We start from the raw sequence: 23,963 nt of genomic DNA, 5'->3' as shown, positions 1-23,963 counted from the left end.
TCTGGTTGCTACGGAGCTGGTTCCCTGGAATTCCCACGGTCCTCAACTGAACTTCCTGCTTCTTCCCACTGCTTAGAGTTATGTCAGAAACTTTTTATTCATATTTTAAGTAAGTCCCAAAGACAAGTAGCTTTCAAACTGATTCCATGAAGAGGAAAAGGAGTAATAAGCAGCAGGAAGATTTCAACTCCCGCAGACATAGACAGAGAAAGCTTATGTGAATTGTGCAGAGTGCTGAAAAGCACCCCATCCTTTCCCTTCTCTACACACAGAGTAAGCTGTCAAAGGACATTTTCATCTCCTGTCTTTCACAGAAAAAGAAACAAGCCAGCAATCACTATTCAGGCCGATGGATTTTTAAGAATATAGGCAGATATATTAAAAGGTCTTGTCAAACCCTGTGGTTGGACTTTCATCTGATATTTGCCATTAGGTTTTCACTAATTGACATGATAAAAACCTTTTTAACAATCTTATAATGCTGCAGCAAATTGCATTTGAACATTCTCTGTTCACAATCTGCCTTCAAGAACCAAGAATACTTTTTAAAAAGTAATGTTACCTTTAAATCAGATTTTTAAGAAACTTGCAGAACAATGTTTAAAGTGAGATCTGCTGTAGAGAATCAGATATTAAGATCAACACACTGAGTTGATTTAAAAGTGCTTCTTCATCAGAAATCATGGAAGAATGAAGAATATTTTCCATTACGTTTCAAAAGGAAATTTCAATTTAGTAAAAATCTACATGCCAAATAGTCCTTGATTAAGATTTAGATAATCAATATTTTTATTAAAAAGCAAATTTCAGAGAAATAATTAGAGATATACAATACTCAGTAGACAGCTGATATTTTAAGAGTGCTATTCATGAAAATAATTTTTGTAGACATTAACTATAACTCGAGTTGGAAACTAGAAGGTAAAGAACACTGAAGCATAACTAGACTATTCACAGTAGTTTTATTCAACTAACCCATAATTACCCTGTAACTTCTCATCTTGCCTTTTAATGCTTCAGGGAAAAAAACAAAACTTCAAATCTGCCTAGTGATACAGAAAAAGAGTCAGCCCATTGAAAGACTAAAGAGACAGCAGGTAAGGAAATTGTCTTGTTGGTTTGAGAGTCTTTTCATCTGCTAATTGACAATCCAGGGCCAGGGCTCGGTTTCACTTCTAGTTTCTAACACCAGCGACTTCCTTTAGGGTACTGAGCTCGTCAAATTTTACCAAAACAAGCTGTCTGACATACCCAGCTTCCTACAATATGCTTTGGCTTCTACATGGGAACGAAGAATGAAGGAAGTGGGAGAGGCACTTGGAGCCCAGGCGGGAATGGTGTGCAGGACAAAATGTCACTGGCTTCCAGGGAGCCTGATACTGAAACTGGCAGCGAGATGTCCCAAAAGGCTGGAGTCCGGGAATAGAGCTAGAGTTAGAATTTGGTGTTCCAGATAGGGGAGAAAAGGAGGCATAAAAAGCCTTTATTACAAACGGAAAACAGAAAGGTACACATGAAAGCCGTTTTGAAAGGGTCAGTTTTCTTATTAAAAGTCATTAAAACACAAAGTTCTGGAAAGCTGTAAGATTAGAGGACACAGTTTCTCTCCATGTGTACACATATTTTCACACATTTGTTTGTACCACCTCCTCTACTTTCATGGACAAAAAGCTTTTTAAAACAAGGACTGAAATTACATGATTGACTAGGTAAAAAAGGAAGATTTAAATTAAGAAAAGCTTGAGTAGGAAACAAGAATCTGAAAAGATAGATTTCCTATCTAGTTTTGTGTTTATAGGTCACCACTAAAGAAATGCATTTCTGTAGGTGGCACAGAGGAATGTCACTTTGTTTATCAATGAAAAACCAACAAATCAACAATACTTACTGAGGAATATGATTTTACTCTTAAAGAACCAAGTAACTTAGTTTTGAGAGACCAGAGAAACACACATGGAAAAAAAAATCAACAAAAGTACAAAACAACTATCAGTGCTAAACTATACAGCAGAGACATATAAATACTGAAGGAGTTGGTTCCAAAATTGTGCCCAATAAAAACCCAAGAATGAGTAATCAATATTACTAAACAGATAAAGTCAAGTCAAACTTGCATGGTCATTTCCAGTCCTCAAGGAGCTTAACGTCTAACCTTGAGGTTACAGGTACTCAAGAACCCTAAACCTCTGAAGAGCTCTGAAAAACGAAGAGAGGAACAGCTCACATCTTGTTGGAGGTGACCAGGAAGAACAGGAGGAAGGTGGCATTGCAGATAGCTCTCAAAGGAGGCATTCCAAGCAAAGGTAGGGCATTAGTATATACAGTGAAAGATGAGTTTGGGCAAATGTAAGCTATGGGTAGGAGAGTCATGGCGGTAGATGCTGGAAAGTCGGGTTGCAGCCAGACTGCTCAAGGCTTTAAAAGCCAGGAAAAGTAGCAGCTTAATTTAATGTGGTAAGTAATGGGGGACCAATGCTGATTTCTGGGCACAAGTGTCTTTAGAGAAGAGTGCCTAAACTATGACATTTTTGAGCTCTAATTTTAAGAACATACCTATTTAAGAACATATCTATGCACAACCAGAAGGATCTACAACTATGATATACATCTACGTACTGGGGGGCTTTGGGGAGAAAAAGAAGAGGGGCCGGCCCAGTGGTGCAGCAGTTAAGTGCACATGTTCCGCTTCAGCAGCCCGGGGTTCGCTGGTTCGGATCCCGGGTGCGGACATGGCACCGCTTGGCAAGCCATGCTGTGGCAGGCGCCCTACATATAAAAAAGTAGAGGAAGATGGGCATGCATATTAGCTCAGGGCCAATCTTCCTCAGCAAAAAGTGGAGGATTGGCAGCAGTTAGCTCAGGGCTAAGCTTCCTCAAAAAAAAAAAAAAGAAGAAAAGAACATATCTATTTTAAGGGCAAACGAGATTCAGGGTAAGAAACCTAAAGCTTACACACTTTTCCCAGTTTCTCAGGGAATTTCTACTGAATCATTGCCCATGTTGTTCCACCAACAGTTCTAAGTGCCAGGCTACTATGCGAACTCCAGGTATCACAGCTGATGGAGAGGCTGTTAGTACAGTGTAAGATGCAGTGGTATGAACTGACCAGAACAAACCGCAGTCCATTTCTACACAATGGACCTGTCTCTCAGGTTCTTTTTGTGGCTGAGGTCACTGTCCCTGGGACTGGGAGCTCCAAGCTTCTATCTACATCTAAGCCATTTCACCTGCTCTCCAAGGCTTGCAGGTAAGAGCTCCTTACTTATCGATACCTACCCCCAATCCAGCCCACCAGCTCTCACCAATGCCAATAACATCCTCCACCTTCCAGAGGCGAGCACTCCCTTCCCCACAGCTCCCTGAAAAGAGGCCCAGTGGCCAGAGAAAGCCCAGAAGGCGAGGAGTGGTACCAAAGGAAGCCCCCAGCAATTACAGAGGAACCAGCACATAACATTTACGCAGATTGTGATACATAAGAAAATATTTCTCTATAATGAATTTCTTTCTTTACAGTTCACAGGTTAATTCCAGAACACGATGCTTTTCTAGGCACAATTGTAGTATGAGGAGGAACCCAAAGTAGTATGAGGAATGTACAGATATTTACTTCAGGGATTCAATCATATGAGTACAGGAAAAATAAAAGATGAATGGAATTTAATCTTAATTTAAAAAAAAGCAGGAAAGGAGGTTTTTTTTTTTTAAACAGTGGATTTAAACACAATTATGTCTAATTTTAAAGCTGACACACACGTTTTCAGTAAAATTTGGCTCCTTCTTCAGTTTTCTCAAGCCCTTCCCTGAATTGTCATACAAATGTAATCTAGAAGAAATAATAGAGAAGAATGATCCTCCTTATGGAGAATCTTAAGAGAAACTGCAGGAAATCACATTGGCCTGAGTTTCACATTTACATGTTTCTTATTGTTGGAAAATGTGGTCATAAAAGCTTAGGAGTGTTAACGCTTGGGTAAGAACAAACCCTTGGAAGGGAGGGAATACTACAGAGAAGTAACTTGCACTCTGCCAGAATTACGTAATGGTTGCAGGGTGGAAAAATCCCAATCTGCAGAGTGATGGTTATTTTAAGAGTTGCCAAGTAATTCAATTATTCTGTTTTCAGGTATATAATTCTAACATGCCCAAACATTTGACAGTGACTTCGGACACTCCTTTTTTACAGTATCTATAGGACTGGTGAACTGTAAATTTAAAAACACCATTCAGAAAAAAAGCAGGTTAGAAAAAATATTTTCCTTTGCAGAACAGCAGAACTTGAAGATGCTTGGCTCGATCATCTCAGTGATGCGGAACCTGCAGGGCTGCTAATATACCCATGCACAGACTGCTCACTGGTGTCAGAAACTGTCTGATGGTGGCACAGGCTAGACACCTGCTTCTGTCCACGGACCTCATTCCACCTTTGCTTTGTGCTCAGATAAGCTGAGAAAAATGAACTTCAATGCTCTGCACACAAACATCTCAAGGAGAACTTTGGTAGTAAAAGAATGGGTCCTAACTGGGTTTGATCTGTACTGTTTTGTATGTGGCTGTATCCTCAGATGCTGGCCTGTCATCTGACACACTGGAGGCACTCAGTAAATATCTCCTGACTTCAGGAATAGGCAAAGCAACACATTAGAAGATCAAAATGATACCTAAATGGCACTTTTACTCAAAATCTCCATCTTCCTCTTCTCGGCCTGAATTCTATCCATATTAAAAACTTAGTTTGAATACGAATTCAATTAAATTTCGCTTCATAAGTACTTATTGACCATTCACTAAATGTGCATGGCTGTTGGTCCAAAGATCCAAACAAGGCTAAGACAAGAAGCTTTTCTAGAATGAAATCATCTTTCCTTTCTTTGAAAACTACATTTATCACCTGAAATTTATCCAGGTAATTATTACCTGCATTTATTACCTTTGACATTATTGTCCCTGTTCTGCTGCCCTGAATCCTAATATATGTTTCAGAGTCTTATGCAAGCATGTACATGCATAAAACACTGTATCTTCTTTCTGCCTTGATGGAACCTTTTCTGCCTAAAATGTCCTTTTGCCATCTTTCCCACTTGAATAGAAATTTCTCATTCTTTAAAAGTTTAGCCCAAACATCACCTCCTCTATGAAGTGTTTCTGTTCCCAGTGCAGAATTAACTGTTTCACTACAATGCCTATGGAAGCGCAAGAGAAGTTTGAGTTTCATTTTAATTAGCTCTCTCTCTTAGTTGATGGTGAGTAACTCTTCAAGACTGGGGATGGTGTCCAATTTATCTTTCCACTGTGCTAGCATTGTGTCTACCATGACTATAAGCCACCGGCAGCTTGAGAATTTCTATATGGAAAAGGTTTAGGAGCTGCAACCTGACTGGAGTTGGGAAACAGATAATGATAATAAGGAGAGAGAACTGGATGGGAAATTGGTGGCTATTCTTTTTTTGTTTGCTTTTTTTGCTGAGGAAGATTCACCCTGAGCTAACATCCGTGCCAATCTTCCTTTATTTTGTGTGTGGGTCACTGCCACAGCATGGCTGCTGACAAGTGTTATAGGTCCGTGCCCAGGAACCAAACCCAGGTTGCTGACGTAGAGCGTGCTGAACTTAACCACTAGGCCATGGGGCCAGCCCAAGGTGACTACTCTTAAATGTTGCATTATCAAGTTCCTTTGTGTAAGACTAAGAAAACAACTTTTCATATTAAAGAAGGAGTTGGAGACGTACTGACAGAGGCTCTCAGCATAGCTACAGCAATGCAGGTTTTCCAAACTGAATTAAATACAGGAGAACAGTAATACCTTGATGCATAAATCCTTTTGGGTACAAAATTATTCTACAAAATGTTCTTTTGGGCCAGCCCTGGTTGCCTAGTGGTCAAGTTCGGCCCACTCTGCTTGGCAGCCTGGGTTCCGTTCCCAGGCACAGACCTACCCCACTCATCTGTCAGTAGCCACATTATGGTGGCAGCTCACATACAAAAAGAGGAAGATTGGCAGTGGATGTCAGCTTAGGGCAAAGCTTCCTCAGCAAAAAAATTAAAAATAAATAAATTAATCAATAAAAAGTTAAAAAAATACATTATTCTTTTTTCTCAATGGCATAGAAAGGAGGATATGAAGATGTGAAGTCCTCTCAGGTATAAGCTTGTTAAAGCAAGCCTGGGTTCAACGTGAAGAAAGGGCCGTAGTCTTGGGATTCAAATGGTGAATCGTGCACAGATGTGCATGTGTGTATCTCTAAGGAGGCATGATCCTGGTTGTTTCACTGGCCAGGAATTACTCAGAGAGTTGACTAGTTCTTCCAAAACAGGTGGTGAAATCTCACAGCCACCCCATCTTGCTTGGAGGGAAAGAGTTTAGAGCAGGAGAGGGAACAAGGAGACCAGGCAGAGAGAAGGGGAGGCTCTCTTCCTACCCCATTCTTGCTAGGTAGAGCAAGAAGGAATTTTATAGGACCTGGAGCAAACGCCTGTGTGTTTCTATTAGTGTCTCTCCACCTTTGGTAAGCAAAGTTCTTGATGCTGCTGCTACCATTGTCATTAGTAGAAGAATTACCACCTACATCTCATTTCTTCAACTAGAATATAATCTAAAGGGTGGAGATATGGACTTCTTTTCTAACTCCTCTGTTCCTAGAAGAGATGTTCAATGTGCTCCTGATAAATGGATATGAAAAAAATCAGGAACACGCACACACACAGTGAACCCTCCACCACATCCCCAGCTGCCAAACAGACACAGCAAAGAGAGCACAAGGCTGTGATCCAGGGAGACCCCAGGTCTAGTGTCAGCTGTGAATGCTTGGCTTCTCTAAGCTTCTATGCTCTCACACAAAACGAGGAATAAAAAGTTCCTATTCTTCTTCTGCACAAGGTTGTTATAAGAATTAAAATAAATAATATAAAAGCACGATGAAAATGTTAAAGAGAGATATATAAAAGTTGAGGCATTATGACATCCTTAAGCCCCTAAGTATAAAACTATGTATTATTGTGCCTGGTTAAAATAATCAGAGCTATAAAAATGAATAGGATTGAACTGGATTGTTTCAGATATGAAATGTGAATCTCCAAAATACATGTTTTAGATTCAAAGGGCAAAGAACCAAAGAACAAAATGAGGCCCTTGGCCTCCCACTAGCAAAGAAAGGGTATGAATACATTCCTAAGAGCCTCCAGTTTATCTGTTGAAAAGCATTTCAGGGTTTCTTCAGTCCTTAAATCTTTCCTCAGATAAACATATCAGGTGCTTAAATAATCAGAAACTCATTTATAAAAGGAAATTACTTTCTCCCCAATTTTATACTCTTTCGGTTAGTCTTTAGATGATTTAAACTGAAAAGGCAAAAAGGGAAAGAAAAAACAGCAATATGAATAGAAAACAATGTTTTATAGGGAACATACATATCCATCAAGTAAAGTAACTGACGTCTTTAGAAAAATCAAAATAACTTATGTGGGAAGAGACATTTTTTTCTTAAGATAAGTTGTTTTTATAGAACTTGGTGAATGACTTCAAAATAAATATATCATGTTTTAAAAGTAAGCATCTTATCATGAAACAGAAACAAAATCAGAGGAGAAAGGGTTCTAAAGGTTTCAGAAATTAGAATTATGAATCATAAATGAGCCTTAAAACCCACCATGTCCTTGGGCTCCAGCTCTACGTTTCTCATACTCTTCACCAAGATTCCTGGGGGCGTGGAATCAGGGCTCCAGGTAGGAAAGCTGCTAGAGTCGATGCCTCACTCACTGATGTAAACCTATACTCTCATCAGTATCACCCCCATCACCTAGACTCCACCCTACACTTCTTTTGATGACCTTCCTAGGGTACCACAGTTCTCATCTCTAGACTCACAACCATGGACCCATTAATAGTTTCTGAGCAGGTGAAACTCAGCAGAGTCTTACTCTAGTAGATTAGAAGAAAAAGAACCTGAACCCAAGGGGAAATTGCATGACAAAGGGTTTGAGCATTAGTGATATACTTACTATGAACCCTGAAGACTGCACTCATCCATGACACCTGAGAGTTTTCCCAGATTAAGGGAAAATAATATGAGACGAAAGTCTAGGATTTAACTAAGGGTAGTGCTTTGTACAAATTCCTACAGTTATGTTTTTATGATCTTACTAAGAATTCTCAAAGACAATCATTAGTTTAAGTTTCTAATAATATGTCATCAATTTCCTTTGTTTCTGTGAAGGGACTATACTAAGTTCATTGTGATTACAGGTTCCTTGATTTTTTGTTAAGTATATATACTGCCAGGCTTCAATAAAATAATTACATTCCATGTGATCTATTTTCCCTCGCCTGTTTTATTTCCCCTAGTTTATAGTACGGAGTCCAGCAGGAATGGAGAAGAACAGAAAGGACACATCTGTAGGTCTGTCCCTGTGCAAAATACTAATGGAGTCTCATGGCACCCATCTAGTTAGAGACCTGTGCAGCTATCACTGAGGTTTAACTTTAGAGAATTTAAAATATTTGCTGTATTTCTCCTAAAGAAATGAGCAATTCTATGGTTTCCTGAGAATATCCCATGTGTATGCATAAATTGAGTAGAAACAATTTTCAAATACTCATAAGATGAGATCATCAGGAAAAACTCTACATTTCTCTCAGAGAAGACAACATGCTTCATGTATTTAAGGGCTGTACCTAATAAAACACACATTATTCTACGTAGTGGTCACCCCACCATCTGACTCAAGAGGGAGGATTTCTGAGGTGTTTCCCAAACTATGGCTATTCTAAGTAATCCAGGCAGCACCCAGCCAATCCCAAAGAATCTGAATGCAGGTCTTTCTCCACAGACTCCCTGTGTCTCCACCTCCCTCCCTCCTTTGCATGCTCAAAGTCCTTCCAAAGAGCACTTACCACAATGTAGTCGCTAGCCTTTTTTATTTCTTCCTTTGCTGAGGAAGATTTGCCCTGAGCTAACATCTCTGCCAATCTTCCTCTATTTTTCAGAACGTGGGCTGCCAGCACAGCATGGCTGCTAACAGAGTAGTGTAGGTCCATGCCTGGGAATCAAACCTGGGCTGTGGAAACAGAGCATGCTGAACTTAACCACTAGGCCACTGGGGCTGGCCTGGTCTCTCGCTTTTTTAGGACAACATCCTGCTGTATTGAGCTCTCAAAGAACAATGTTTGTGTCTTATTTATCTGGGTCCCCAGGTCTAGCCCAAAGAAGAGCTCAAAACGTGTGTTAAATAAAGTCAAATTGATTGTCAGAACTGATTACAGTAATGAGATAAATGAACATGTGGCTGATTGCTTTCAAAGATGTATCATCCATATACGTAAAAAAATATTATAGGGACAGTTTGATAAATGAAGGTGAAGGAATACAAATTTTTTTCCTATGGTATTTAGCATTATAAAAATGCAGTGAACAAAAAAATCCCAATAAAAACAAAATCATCAATTTATGTTTATTTTCTGTAACAAGTATCAAGATACATGTAAACAAACAAACTTAGAAGGAAAAAATTACTGTATTCTATATTCTGCTCAAAAAATACACTCAACTGGCACACTGGTTGAGACTGGAGGATACTGCCCACTGGAGCAAGTGAACCAGAGGCTGGACGGCCCCCCTCCATTATCCAACTCACTTTTTGCCACTTTGATCTCCATTTAGTTGCTATGCTGAGCCCAAGTAAACTGATTTTAAAATTAGCTTAAGCCAAATAAAATTAGAGAGAAAAACAGCAAAAAACAAAAAACACCCCTCTCTACATAATACATTACAAATATGAATAATATTCCATTATAATACAATTACATCTCTAACAACAGAAATGCAATCCAAGATGACTTGACTTTCTTACGGCAAATAACAATCTATGATTTTATAAAGCTAAGTAAGCTCTTGAGCTTACAGACACTGATGAAATATCCTTACTTGGTTTCTGTTGGAAAGAGCCAACAGGAGACAGTCTACTAAATTTAGACTCTGAGCTGATTTCGTCACTAACCTGTCCTCCTGACAGAGGTCTCTGCGGACAGATGAGAGAAGGCACAGGGGATACCACACTGGGCTGAGATCAACCTATTTAACAGGCCCAGATAGCAGCCAAAAATGGTCACAAAGAATGCTCCGCTGGGCTCAGAGCCTGCACTACAGGTCCTGGGCATGGCCAGCAGCCACACCTTTGTGAATCTTAGAGCGTTACTGTAGAGCCGAGCTCCTTCCAGAGAGCCCCAAGGACCCAGAGTCGTAAACGTGACTAACTACAATGTGATTAGCCAGATTCAGAAGCTTTCCTGGAAGAAGAAAATACCAGAAACTTGATCCAAGACAAAGCTTGAAACAATTTGGAGAAGCACAAATTGAAATTAAATCAAATCCTGATCATTTTTCTGTCTTATTTTTTTAACTAGTCAAGAAAATATGTAAATTTTCCATCTAAAAAATGGTTTAATTTGAATTACATTTTATTAAAATACTAAAATGCTCAGGAAAATAAGGGAGCTGTTAACCGGCACAGTGACAAGTATGGGCAGCGCCCATCTGACATGCGGATTGTATCTCAGCATCTGTAAGAAGTCTGTCGTTTGCTGGTCCTGTGGGGTGAGGGGAGGAGGAAGGGGAGGCTGCACAGAGAGAAAGGGCCGTCTGCACTCGTCTGTGGAGGTACGGGAGAGTCACGAGTCAGGTGCTGGCAGGGACCCAGCAGTGGAGCCAATCGTTTTGCTGCTTAGATCCCAGCCTAGCAGAGAGGACTGGGAGACAGAAAACGGGCGTCACAAATAAATTTCAAAGGAGATTTGGTAGGTCAGGGCAGAGGATGGGGGTGAGGAGGAAAAGGAAAAGATATGTTTCTTCCACTCCCATCACGCTCCCCTCTCCATTTCATTTTGCTTTTCCTCTCCATATGTCCACTCTTTTCTATCATCTCCAATATGCTATTGCAAGTTGCTAAAGCTGTTTTCAGGGATTTTTAGCACCATGCTGCCCATCCTCCCTCTTGAATACCTTATAAAATATCTAGTAAACTGCTTTGAGCTGGTACTAGAGTAAAAACACATCTCCCCACCCAGCAAAAAGCCCTATAAATTTTACAAAGCAATTAAATTAAAACATAAAATATTTTTAAGCTGAACCAATCTGGTATTCATTTGGTTCAATTCAACATTCCTCCATGGAAAATCCACAAATATTATTCATTTTCAAAACAGATTTAGGTGAGCAGTATACTGTCGAATTATTGTAGGTAGTATTCACATCCAGTGACAGCCTGCTTTCTACTCATATAGCCCGATTTTTCACTTCAAACTTAACGGTCGCTTTTAACAAGAAATGACTGCAAACTAAATATGCATATTATTACAATGACCTAGATTTAATGTTCAAAGAAAATTTTCATAGGGTCACATCCTTTGGATAAAATAACAGGAGATACGAGTGAATCATTTTCATTGTCTTGCATCTTACTGCAATGTATTTCCAAGTGTTATAGCTTCTCACATCCTCTCTCCTTTAAAGAGGTTTTAAAAATGCTTATATGGAAACAAATGAGATGTCACATAAAGGCAGAAAATTCTGAAGAAAAAGGAACACAAATGTGAAGCAGTAAGTCAGCTCCTCAGAACTAAAGAAAAGCTGATGTTAGTTGTAATATTAGCTGGAGGGAGATCTCTCAGCTGGAAATTAAAAAAAAAAAAAAAAGGAAATAATGTAAATGGAGGAAAAACAGAGGGAGACTGCCAGGATTGCAGCATATGCCTTTTAGGAAAAAGAGTAAGAAATAATTTTATTGAACAAGGAAAAAAAATCAGTTTAAATATGTGAAGGTATTTTGTGTATGTTTTTCCACAGCATACTACTAAAAGTAAATCACACACAGTAAACTAAAGAAATGAAAATAAAAGCTGAAGAAGAAAATGTCATCCAAGAAATCTGACAACTCATAAGTATGATGAGGACAAATCACTTAGGGTCACAGGTATTTGGTTTTGTTCTTATCCTAACAGTACCGTTCTAGCTGCTTTAAGAGTCTTCTAGAACCAGGAAGGGTATAAATAAATAAATTCATAAATAAATAAATAGAAAGATAGAATCTTCCTGCTAAGTGCCACTGCTGACGACAAGAGAAGAGTTACAGACTACATTATGAAGAGGAGACTGTGCCAGACAGGTTTTGGATATTTTAACTTCACTGTTAGTGGTTTGGAGCGTCTCTAAAAATGCACTGCAAGCTCTTGGCTGGAGCACAAAAGTACTTGAGGTGCTTGTGAAAATGCAGATTTTAGGCTTCACACCCAGAGATACTCATTTAGCAGGTCAAGCATCCTAAGAATCTGCCTTTTTAAGCAGCTCCCCAGGAGATTATAAATGCAGATGGTCCACAGTCTTCGCTTTGAGGAAACTACAGCCTAACATAAACAACCTGTCTCTCTGCTAGGGAGATTACCATGTTTTTTGAGCAAAACAACGTGTTTCAGAGCCTTTAAATCTACTTTATTCTTCTGAACCATCAACCTTGTAAGCTTAGGTAGCCAGTGAGTTATCCTAAGGGAAATTATCTGTTAAGTAGTGATCAAAATTGTTTCTATAGGTGTCATCGAGCCACTCGACAGCAATGTAGCTATAAATGGTTGTAAATGAACACCAATGCTTTAAGACAACTGTAGAGAATCCTTCACAAATGCTCCTTAAAACTTCGTTGCATTTGCCTTATGAGAAATTTGAAAGATGTGCAAAGAAATGATATATATTACTCAAACATTTAGTACTAATGTATCTAAAAATTCTAATCTGCTTCTCATTTCATTTGTTAGCAAAAACTCCCCAAGGAAGCTTCTCATGGGCTCCTTTAGCACTTAAGATCCGTGACTAGGAATTTTCTCTATGACTCTTTCTCATATCTCCTTCCTTTCCGTGTCTCTTTTTTTCTTGATAACAAACCCCATTCCCTTTATCCACATGTACATACAACCACTTTGTGGGTAAGAAATGCATTTTTGTCTTTGTCCCTCAGCAGTTGCAAATTGATTTTCATTCATCCCAAAGTGAGCATTTCTGAGGGAAGAGTATGTGTGAGGCACCGTGGAGAAATGGACCCACAAACAAATACCATATAAAGCGATATGTGCCATCAACAAAGGGATTGCTAACAAAAGAAAACTCTTTGGGTTTTTTTCCCCAGCAAATTAAAAATAAAATATTAGAGAGCTCCAGAATGCACAAAAGAACAGCACCATAAAATTTGATTGAGTGGAGATTTGAAGTTAAGATGCAACAGAGGTTGTTTCTGACAGAAACTGTCAGAGCCATTTCAATAGGCCAACAATATATACCTGTTCTAAGTCAGCTTTTCTCTAGCTTGTACTGCAGGGCAAAGAACTGGTTAGTTAGCATCCATTACTGACCTCACAAATCACAGGACTGATGTTTGAGGTCTGGGCAGAGAAAGGGTGGGTGAAGCAATGTCTAGATTCTGGCCAACTTCTCTTGATCATGGGAGAAGAATGATCATGGAGAAGAGGTACCAATAGTATTGCAAGTTTGTCCTCTAGTCTATTCTGTTCAGACGTAGGCCCAGAGAAGGGAGGGTACATTCACTGGTGGGCACTGGACTCAGGCATATCTGAGAGTCAACACTGGGAGCTTTCCAAATTCTGACTGCACCGCATGAGATCTTTGTACACATGACCCACTGGAAAAGACAGCAGAACGTCTTTCTGCTGCACCACCACCACTGTACCAGCAAAAAGTGATGACTTCTTTGTATATGTTATGTCTCACATTTCAGCAACATTTTCTATTTTCTAATACCATTTTCATGTCAGAGCCAGAGGCAGAGAAGAAATCTCTTACCTATCAGTTCACAAGAAGAAAATATTTTGTTTCCAAAGGAAGACTATTTATTTGATAAATAGTCTAACCTAAGAATGAATTACTTTATTAGTGGCATGTTTTTATAACATGCCCCTAACTTTATCGTTGAAGCCAAATCTTTTATTTTCTAAGTCAGTTTAACTCAATATGCATTCCCTGCAGACCTCAGGAATTTGACAAAGAATAAAACACAGTCCTGTCCTCATGGACTCTTGGCGCCTTCAGGGGAGTAAGAGTTGGACCTTCTAACGTAGCGTGGCAAGCACTATTCTGGAAGGGTGGGCACAGTGTTTCTGGGACCCTGTGGAGGCTAGGAGATCTGGGGAACCCTTCCAAGGGTGGGACAACTGAGTCAGACTTTAAAGTGTGAAGAGATTGTACCACAAATAAAAAGAAGGGGAAAGACATTCTCAGTAAAGGGAGCATTAAAAAAGACTATGGGGTGCAAAAGGGAAGAAGAATTTAGGGAACAAAGCATTTTGTGGGACTGAGGCACAGGGGAGAGAGATGTGGACGATGAAATTGAGGGGACGGGTTGCAGCCAAAACAGAAAGAGCCTTATCAGCCATGTTATAGAGTGAATTTTACCCTGTAGGAAGGACAACATGGAGCCCTGAAGTTTTTAAAGAAGGGTGTAGCAAGACCCAATCTGTGTGTTAGGAAGAGAAGTGTGCTGGCTGGCAGGGGATGACAGAGAAGAGGCTGGAAGACCAGTTAAGGCATTACAGACCTCATATGAGACCATTCATAATATGCATCGGGATGGCTCTATGCTCTTAGATGCTCATAACCATTTTCCCCCATACATTCTTTAGTTATTGCTAAGTTTTCCACCTTTAATTATATATAGATACCATATATATTTTTTCCTACCCAAAATATATCATCTGTGGTTCATAAAACCACGTTCCACATGACAGACAATAAATATTTAGGTAAATACTTAAAAGATAATCTCTTACCTGAACAAAGCTGTTCCACTTTTGTGTAGTTTAAAGATACTATGTCATTAACCCATGCAATGATGTCATGTCTGCTCATAGTCTCTTGGGTTATCGAGGTAGAATACACATTGACTGCCATTCCCCAACTAGAAAAAAACCGAAAAGACAAGGTTATTTACCCACAAGGAAAATATTAACTCAGAAACATAAAAGACTCCCATTCAAGGTCGGGATCCCTGGAAGACCTCCAAGGGATGTAACAGTCCTGCTTTGGCTAAGCCCTTTCTCTATATTCTATATATTTGTTCTAATATGATTAAATTTCATGTATTGTTCACGCAGTACCATGTTACATCTCCCTCAACTGGACTCAGATATTTTTCAAGTTCTGAGATTCCTAATTTCTCACATACTTTAGAGTCTCACTTTCGTCCTTCAATCTATATGTAGAATTAAAAAGTGATCAGGTCTATAACAGCGTACACTAGAGTAATCTTTTAGCTTTATACATCATTTCATAGTACTTTCATTACAACTACTTGCAAACAGTGCCTCCTCTGGTCTGCTCATCTTTGGAGATGTCAATGGCAGCTCCACTGTACCCAGGTGCTCAGGCTAAAAACGCTATCACCATGCTTGCCTCCTCTGTTTCCCTCCCCACCACATCCAACCTACCAGCAAATCCTACTGGCTCTACCTTCAAAGCCTTTTCAGGGGCTGCTACTCTGATCCAAACTTCGTCAGCGCTCACCTGGCGTTTTGCAAGTCTCTTCACTGGTCTCCCAGCTTGCACCCTCACCCCCACCACCTACTCTCAACACAGCAGCCAGAGTGATCCTATTGGCATAAATCAGATCCTTTTTGTCCTTGGCTCAAAACCCTCCAATAGCTGCTCATGTCAGAGTGCAATCCAAAGTTTTCTCCAACTCTGGAAGGTCTTATATATTCTGCTCCTTGACAGCTTCTCCCACTCCCCTCCCCCTCCCCCTGCTCCGTCACAACCAGCCTCCTGGCTGTTTCTCGAATTCTTCAAGTTCACTTCTGCTTCAAGCCCTTTGCATTGCTGTTGCTTCAGCCAGGACTGTTTCCCAGGCAGTTTTGAGGCTCCCTCCCTCATTTCCTTCAGGCTCTACTCAAAGCCACCTCATCAAGGAGGCCCCCTCATCATTGTCTCCTTATTCTTTTTCTCATCATAGACATAGAATATAACCTCCGTGGGGGCAGGTATTTCATCCATTTTATTCTCTGAATATCCCTGGTGCCTACTACAGTTCCAGATACAGACTAGGCTTTCAATAAAAATGCTGAATGCAGGAATGTGGGTTTTTTTTTTTCATATAAGATAAACAAGGCAGTAGGTAAGCTAGGGACATTTTAAAATCAGCTTTAGAGGAAATTCACCTTAGAAACAGGTTACATCTCCATTTCATTGGGGGAAAAAACCCTCACCTGACATTCTCTATCCCTAAAAGCTTTGGACAAAGCCTTGAAAAAAGTATAAAGAAGTACTTGGACAGATAATTGGTAAGACAGGTACTGCCTCACTGCATGAGCCCTCCCTTTATCTGTGAAAATGGGAAAGATGACATTTTTATTTTTTAATTGTTAATATACTCCTCCTGAGCATTTCATGACAGCTACTACTTCCCCACCTTTGTGTTGGGAGTGGCATTTATGGGCCACCAGTAACAGAAAAGATTTGTTTAAAATATTTTGATCTCTATACTATAGTTCAGTGTAATTGGTTTCCATTTTTAATTAGTGAACTTTAGTTTTTAAAGCAGTTTTAGGTTCATAGCAATGTTGAGTGGAAAGTACAGAGTTTTCCCATACCCCTGTCCTTACACACATACAACCTCCCCCACTATCAACATCCCACACATGTTGGTACATTCGTTATAATCAATGAACCCAAATTCATCCATTATCATCACTGAAAGTCCACAGTTTACTTTAGGGTTCACTCTTGGTGTTGTAGATTCTATGAAAGTTTCTTTGTATATGAAAAAGGAGAGAGAACAGAATAACAAATCAGTCCTGTTTACTTCTTGGTTTCAATGATTATCAATAGTTGGCCAATCTTGTTTCATTTATACTCCCGTTAACATTCCCTGCCCCAAATCCACCCTCTGTTCCCCAAGCCAAATTATTTTGAAGTAAATGCCAAGCATTGTATCATTTCACCTGTCAGTATTTCAGTATGTGCCTCTATAAGACAAGGACATTTAAAAAACAAAAACAAAACCCAAACCGCAACAGAATTATCACACTTAAACATAATTTCTGAATATCACCAAACATGCGTTAAAATGTCTTACCATTTTGTCTCAGTTTGTTTAAATCTGGATTCAAATAAGGTTCATACATTGTGATTCTCTGATATGTACTTTAAGTTTCTTCTCCATTTTTAGTGTTTCCCTTGCAATTTTTTTATTTTCTTATTTTTTATTGTTGTTGACGGAATTATGTTGTTTGTCTCACAAAGTTTCCACAATCTGGATTTTGCTCACTGCATCCCATTAGTGTGGTTTAACACATTCCTCTGTCCCTGGTATTCCTATAAACTGGTAATTCGAACTAGAGGCTTGATCTGATTCAAGCTCTAATTGGGGGAGGGGGGCAAGCCTACCTCATGCAGTGTGTGAACTTCCGTTGGGGGCACATAATGTCTGACTCCTTTGGGATATTGTTAGCCATTGATGGTATTTGCCTAGAGCCAACAATTCTTTAGAGACTTCAAAATGATATTCTATTATTCATTCTTGATTTATTAGCTGGAATAATTCTACAAAGAGAAATTTCCCCTCTGGGCTACCAATCATATAATAAAGGCAGGATGGATGCCTGATTCTTTCTCTTTACTCACCAGTTTTCAAAATAATGAGGTAGTTCTCTAATATTCTCCAAACATGACCAATGACATCTCTGTTTTTGAAATATAATTATAAACTCATGGATTTAAATATATTTGACATGTTTCAATTTACCACAGTTTATATCTTTATTGACATAAGCTTGAAAGAGCTTATTCAAGCTGGTTTATGAGTTCTTTTGACCGGGACCTTGTAGTCCTTGATAATTTCCTTGCTTTCTGGCATGATAAAATGTTTCATGTTCAACTTGTACATTTCCTGCCTTAGACCTAAACCAGTCATTTCTGCAATGGTTCCTTATTCCTTTAGTCTCAAATGGTATTTAGAGATAAATAGGTAATATCTTTAAGCATGACTATATAGGACAGAAAAATCTCGTTTTACACAAAAATCCATATATTCATGAAATTGTTGTGTTTGTAGTTCTTATTAACTCTAAAGCAATAAAAGTCTGCTATTTAAAGTGCCAAATATTTTATTTATTTATAAATAAATATAAAAATAAATACCCATACATCCCCAGAAGCACCTTCATCTCTAAATTCTCTCCCCCTAAAGATCTGAAAAGAAACTCATGGCACTGACATGTCAGATATGACTACAGTTACTACTTTTCTACAACGTTATTAAATGCTTTTGATTTTTGGGGGGTTAGTAACTTCCACTGTTTTCTTTAGTCTATTATTTATTAAATAAAACCATTTGCTTTTAATACCTAATCAGTTCTGTATCAACTATGTAAATTACATAAACCTTTAGTAAAGCTAACTCAAAATTTAAAATATTTTGGACTGTTTCATGTAATTTTCACATACTGGCATAACTTTTGGCAGTTCATGTACTTTTCTAATGCTCTCTTCCTCAGGCAATACTGAAAAGCTTTTGCTCTACCAAGCAATGTATTGATGGAAGATGAGGCAATGAGGCCCAGAATTGTGCTAGATGGCATCAAGACAACTTGGGATGAAATTTCTGCTCCAGATGATTTAAAAACAAAACTAAACACAATGCAGGAAGGAGACAATCAGATCAGTGTTTTAGAAAGATAATCCATACACAAGTAAGTGAGTAAAGATGGCCTGTGGTCGCAGAACAGAAAGAAATGTATAACAAAAGGACACGTAGAAGAGTTATGACAGCTTTTAAAAAATCCATAAGAACAAGGAAGCAAGTAATTTGCTGCAAGTTCTGCCACTGAATCACACTGTCTGGGTCTTTATTGATAATGTGCAGGTAAGGACAACAGTCCTTCCATATCTAAACAGACATTCTGCTCACAAAGGCAAGTAAAGCACTGTCTGCCTTCAAGGAGCTCATTAGGATGACCCGGTAAACAATGAAATAGCACCTGATTTTTGTTTTAGAAAAACTCCAGTTAATTAGTTACTGGACCCACCACTCTAACCTCTACCACATCTCCTCTCTAACCAACACAGCTGTAGCCCCCAGAAACCCTGAAGTAAGAGCAACAACGTGTTAAGGGACCTGAGGGAAAATTAGGATAGGGAAGAGACCAAAAGTCAGCAAGAATCAATGAAGATTAGGAAGATTTTCCTACATTTTCTAAAATAAAACAATGACAACACATTAAACGAATTTCCATTCCTACTTCAAATTAAAGCTATGGGATCACTACAGTTAATTTCTATTTCCCACTCATGCTGATCAGAATATTCTTATAATCTATCTTCCTCCAAATTTCACCAAGAAACTTCTAAATTCATTTCAATTTGTGATTGTCTCTTGCTCCCTCTATTAGTTTCCCATCCAAATCCGGGATGCCTTCTGCTTTTAGTGGGGGTGTCCTCTGGGTCCAGATTCCTTCTCCGCAGAAGGCGAAGTGCTCTTCCTAGCCTCGAGTGAGTCAGGTGGCAGCCAACGAAGAAAGACAATTCTATTGCTGCTCTGCCAGCCACGCTTTTCTCTTCCTAATTCCTTCAGCTCCCACTTTTCCTATAGGTACAACTTCAATATCTTCAAGCCTAAATCATCCAGGTGACTAAACAGTTCAGAGGAGAAAATTTATATTTTTCCAAATGTTAAACTCAGGGCTGATGAGAGAGTATGGTATAGTCTTAGCTCTTCTGCGGCCACACTCTAAAATCCTAAGATTTCATTCTAATTTCTTGGGGTCAATCTATATGACGATATAAAGATAAAGTACCTGCCCCTGCTCATTCTTCAGAAATGCTGGGTGGATAACACAAGGAATTCTTCTACCATTTTAGAGTTAAAGTGATTCCATGCTCTGATTTTGATCCTTGAAAGACTCCTGCGAGGGAAGCAGGGCAGGAATCACATTCTTCCCTGACAAATGTGGATTCCTAGTCCTTTTGAAGGAAGGAATTAAAACAACTCAAAATTTTTAATTTTTTAATTTACTGAATAGTTTCCAAAGACTCAGTTAAGAAAAATAAACGACTAAGAAAGAGAAACTAAAATCAAATGCTACAGAAGAAAGAGCCAGTGCATCGCGCAGGGTTTATCTCCTGTGTGGATCTTCGGCATGCCTTTAACAGGCAAACAACAGTTTATTCTTAGATGACCTGCCATCTGGTCTCTGAGACATAAGCATTTCTCTCTGTGCCATCCTTGCAAACACAGAATCAAAGCACCTCTCCTCTAACTTGTGGCTTTCCGTCAGAATTTTAACCAGATCGCTACGTGTTTAAAACCTGGTGAGTACAACAACACTGAAAGTAGCAGATAAGGGACAATTCCTTAGCGCTTCTGTCTCTGGGTCCCCATATTTTGATATGGCATTAAAATTTTCATCTAAGATGAATTTGCATTCATTGCTCCTACTTGAAAATAAACCAATAATCACCATATATCTATACACTGTTTCCATGAATGTTTGAATGTCTTTCTAGGAAGCTGGCATTATATATTTTTTGCAAAAAGGTGAAAGGAAAACACATAGAAAAAACAAAAATCCCTTCCTACCTCCAAGAAGCCAAGCCACGATTCTGGCTTGTCCATGGATAGTGACCACTGACACACGTGACTTCAGGAAAAGGACAGCCTCAGGCTGACGGCCAGTGTGTTGGTTTTGCCCCATTTTATGCTGTATTCAACCTTTGGTGGTGGTGAGGGGTGAGGTACGGCAAGTCCATACTCTGCAGCAGCTATTCAGCCACACGAATTAGAAAATACATTTCTGCTTACTGAATCAAAAGGAATTTTCTGTGACTAAGGGAGACCTGAGTTGCCTACTGAGCAAAGGCTGGATAAAGACTTGGCAAGCCCCAAGCTGTGGAAACCAAAATATGAATTCTACCACCTTACCAGTCATGGGCCCCCAAATCAATTACGAAATATTCTAAAATTTTGTCCAAGAACAAATTTAGCAAGGTTTGTGAATTATTCCAGAGAAGAGTCTCTTCAAAATTTGGCAAGTATATAAAGTGTCATAGCTAGCATTGTGTGGCCTTTAACTGAAATTATTTCTTATGCAATTCATTTCATCTCTCTGCCCCACCCTAACCATTACAAATAGATCACAGCCATACTTGTGTTCCTGTCGGAGGGGAAAAGGGCCTATTTTCCCTCATTTCCTCCCTCCATACTTTGATCACTTCTTTCGGAGAAAAATGCAGTGTTTTTTCCAGCAAGCTCACAATAGGCCAGGTGTCCGAAGATCCTGGCTCTGGTGTTATAAGGAGAGGGGTTTGAGAAATTAATTTTGGAAATGAGGCATGTGGAACCTATTTTGATTTTGATTTTTTTTCACAGCTAACGTCTGAGTGTGCCAGGCTTCCCAAGTTTAGACATGACCATCTGCAGAAGAACAGCCCTCCGTAACTGGTTGACTACTGTCTGCTGCTCTGTTAGGAGGCCCCATTTGGCTTAGATTTACCCCAAACCCATTCTGAAGCTGAACCTTTAAACGCCCTTCCTGACTTAAGTTACCTTCTTTATATCACTCCCTAAAGGAATCCATATACAACTGGAAACTTCACGTTCGACACAAAATGTTCTGAAAATTCAGTCCACCCCAAGCTAATATACTCCGTTCACATATTTTGCACCAACCGACAACTATACTCATATTTGTGACTGTCTTTCTTCTCTCTTGTAACTATCTCTATTTTCTACATGTTCCCCCATCATGAGAGAAGCAACCCACCTCTACTAGTCTAAGACAAATGCACGCAATCCACCCTTTACACAGTTTCACATAAACGAAAAAGAACAGACTGGAAAAGAGGTACAAAAAATAATGGTATGTTTCCTTCACGTGAGAAACCTATTTCTTTGAGCTCGGGCACAGAAGGATTCTGAAGCCCTTATAACAATCTATAACCCAAGTGGTTTCCTAAGTAATATTTAAAGATATCAATGCTTCATAGGAAGCCATGCCCCGCTGCCCAGGTGTTAGGGTTCCTTTCCAAGAGTCTCAGAAGTTGTCGTTTGCACCACTTCTCCATATACGCCAAGGTGGGAGCAGCACCCGGGAGCCAGAAGAGCACCTTTCTTTACCAATCATTGGACTTACACTGGCTCCAGGTCAAGGCCTCAACTCTAACTCCCATCTCCTAGGGTGTTCTTTGGTTCAAGATTTTAGGATTGTCAAGGTTGGCCTGCTCCTACATACCAGGTAAAGGGAGATGCGTTATTTCAAACACACTCATAAACATGGCTTTTTACTCAAAGAGTTTTTATCATCATTCTAACAGAAATAACCATTTTGCAAACACTAAGTACCCACAATAATATTATGATGAGTTTAAAAAGAAATTTAGCCAATCACTGATATAATGAACACTTCCTTCTCTTACAAGTGGCATTTTTCTAAAATAACCTGTACATATTTTGAAAAGAAAAGTGTACATTTATTCCCACAGATTAACTATTGAGCCAGAGAAAGAAACCCCAAGAGTTGTTCTCCGAGACCACTTCCGCATTAGAATCTATGTTGTCAACCTGAGGGGGGAGGAGAGCTTCAGTCCCACAGCACACATTCACCTAACTGTGCACGTTTTCCTCTCAAAAGCCTTGTAACAACACAAACAGATTCTGCCCGAGTGCCTCCTTCCTGGCTCCCTAACAAAAGGCTGATGTGAACTCTCCCGTGGCTGTCCCTAATAATGAACTGGGCATCAGCAGGGAGTGACGCGTAAATGTGTCCCCTGAACCAGAAACTTCCCCCCTTTTCAGCTATGCATAATTCATTCTCTAGATTCAGGACCACAAGGGGTAGGATTTAAACATTTCACCAAGGACAGAATACCTCCAGATAATTCTCAATTCATCACTTTCTCTTTCTTTGTGACCTGAAACGTGGGGGCAGGGAGATGGTATTTGTTTGAGGAGGGAGACCACGATGGAGAGATGCGGGAGTCAGAGAGGGTATCTTTGCAAGACAAACCTTGACAAGATGAAATCTCCCTGGAGAGACATTATAGAAACTGGACTGAGTTTCATTTACAATTGGGTATTAAAGCTTCCACTTAACTTGTGGAATAATTGATGCATGGATTCTAGGGCTGGGATGGGAATTTAAGAGGTCATTTATTGTCTTCAGGTAATAATAACACACTTAAGCCACCGTGGACAGATGTGCATCTGTTTTATTTTTACAGAGCTCTATGACTTGGTTATAGGATCAGACAGACAATGCAAGACTAACTCCTCCAGGCACAGACCCTCCCCGGAGAGCTGCCATGAGCCAGCAGAAGGGCCTCCTAGGGCAGCAGAGGTCTGAGTACTGACTTCAGACAAGGACGGTGGAGAAACATCAGGACCTGCCCACAATTACAAAATACATATATTTTACTAAACACAGATATTGAAATATACTCTTTTTTCTCAAAATTAGGCTATTCACAATTCAGAAGTGGTCAAGAAAACCAGTGTAAAGAATTTTAAGGCTAAGCTGCTTGGAGAAACATTGGATGAGGCATGAGTTTTATCGAGGGCAGAGTTGCCTGCTCTTTACTCCAAGCTTTTCTAGGCAGCCTACCACTGCAATTATTAACATGCCCTTCATTATCATCCACTGCTTGATGATAATGCCTTCAATGTGGGCACAAAGTTCCACTTCATCTGACAATCAGAAGTTCTAACTCCAGGTAATAACAGCCCCATGCCAGAGAGAAGGAACAGGAAACAAGACTCTTTTCTCAGGGTGCCCATCTCTTTCTAACATTAATTGTTGCTTCTTAAAACCAAGAGATCAAGCTCTTTCTTGCCATACCACCAAGTATTCCAGGCACTATTTTTACAAAACAGAATATAATTAAAACACAGATTTCTCCAAGTGCCTGCAAAAGGAGATTTCACAACTA

The 23,963-nt window shown here is 39.5% G+C and overlaps 1 protein-coding gene and 1 long non-coding RNA gene across 7 annotated transcripts in view; one reads left to right on the top strand and one right to left on the bottom strand.

Annotated features, from left to right (window-relative positions):
- Positions 1-23,963, bottom strand: part of MAPRE2 (microtubule associated protein RP/EB family member 2) — a 147,014-nt gene that overhangs the window by 52,865 nt on the left and 70,186 nt on the right. For all 4 annotated transcript variants that reach the window (XM_008529444.2, XM_008529443.2, XM_070629898.1 and 1 more), the window contains one exon: positions 14,819-14,946. In XM_008529444.2, the coding sequence (XP_008527666.1) occupies positions 14,819-14,939 (121 nt within the window). In that variant the 5' untranslated portion in view covers positions 14,940-14,946. The remainder of the gene's footprint in view (positions 1-14,818; positions 14,947-23,963) is intronic.
- On the top strand, positions 11-23,490 carry LOC139084849 (uncharacterized). 3 transcript variants are annotated; one of them, XR_011542662.1, is made up of 8 exons: positions 13-273; positions 1,021-1,097; positions 2,166-2,303; positions 3,016-3,247; positions 11,835-11,961; positions 18,539-18,733; positions 21,409-22,273; positions 23,259-23,490. It is a non-coding gene; the product is annotated as an uncharacterized lncRNA (long non-coding RNA). The 3 variants fall into 3 exon arrangements; XR_011542660.1 differs by lacking the exons at positions 21,409-22,273; positions 23,259-23,490 and having other exon boundaries at positions 11-273; positions 18,539-19,314; XR_011542661.1 differs by lacking the exons at positions 11,835-11,961; positions 18,539-18,733; positions 21,409-22,273; positions 23,259-23,490 and adding an exon at positions 4,265-4,769.

Source organism: Equus przewalskii, chromosome 7, assembly GCF_037783145.1.
Source record: "Equus przewalskii isolate Varuska chromosome 7, EquPr2, whole genome shotgun sequence".
Lineage (NCBI taxonomy): Eukaryota > Metazoa > Chordata > Mammalia > Perissodactyla > Equidae > Equus > Equus przewalskii.
Note: the sequence above shows the minus strand (reverse complement) of the source record. Positions and strands in the feature narration are given on the sequence as shown.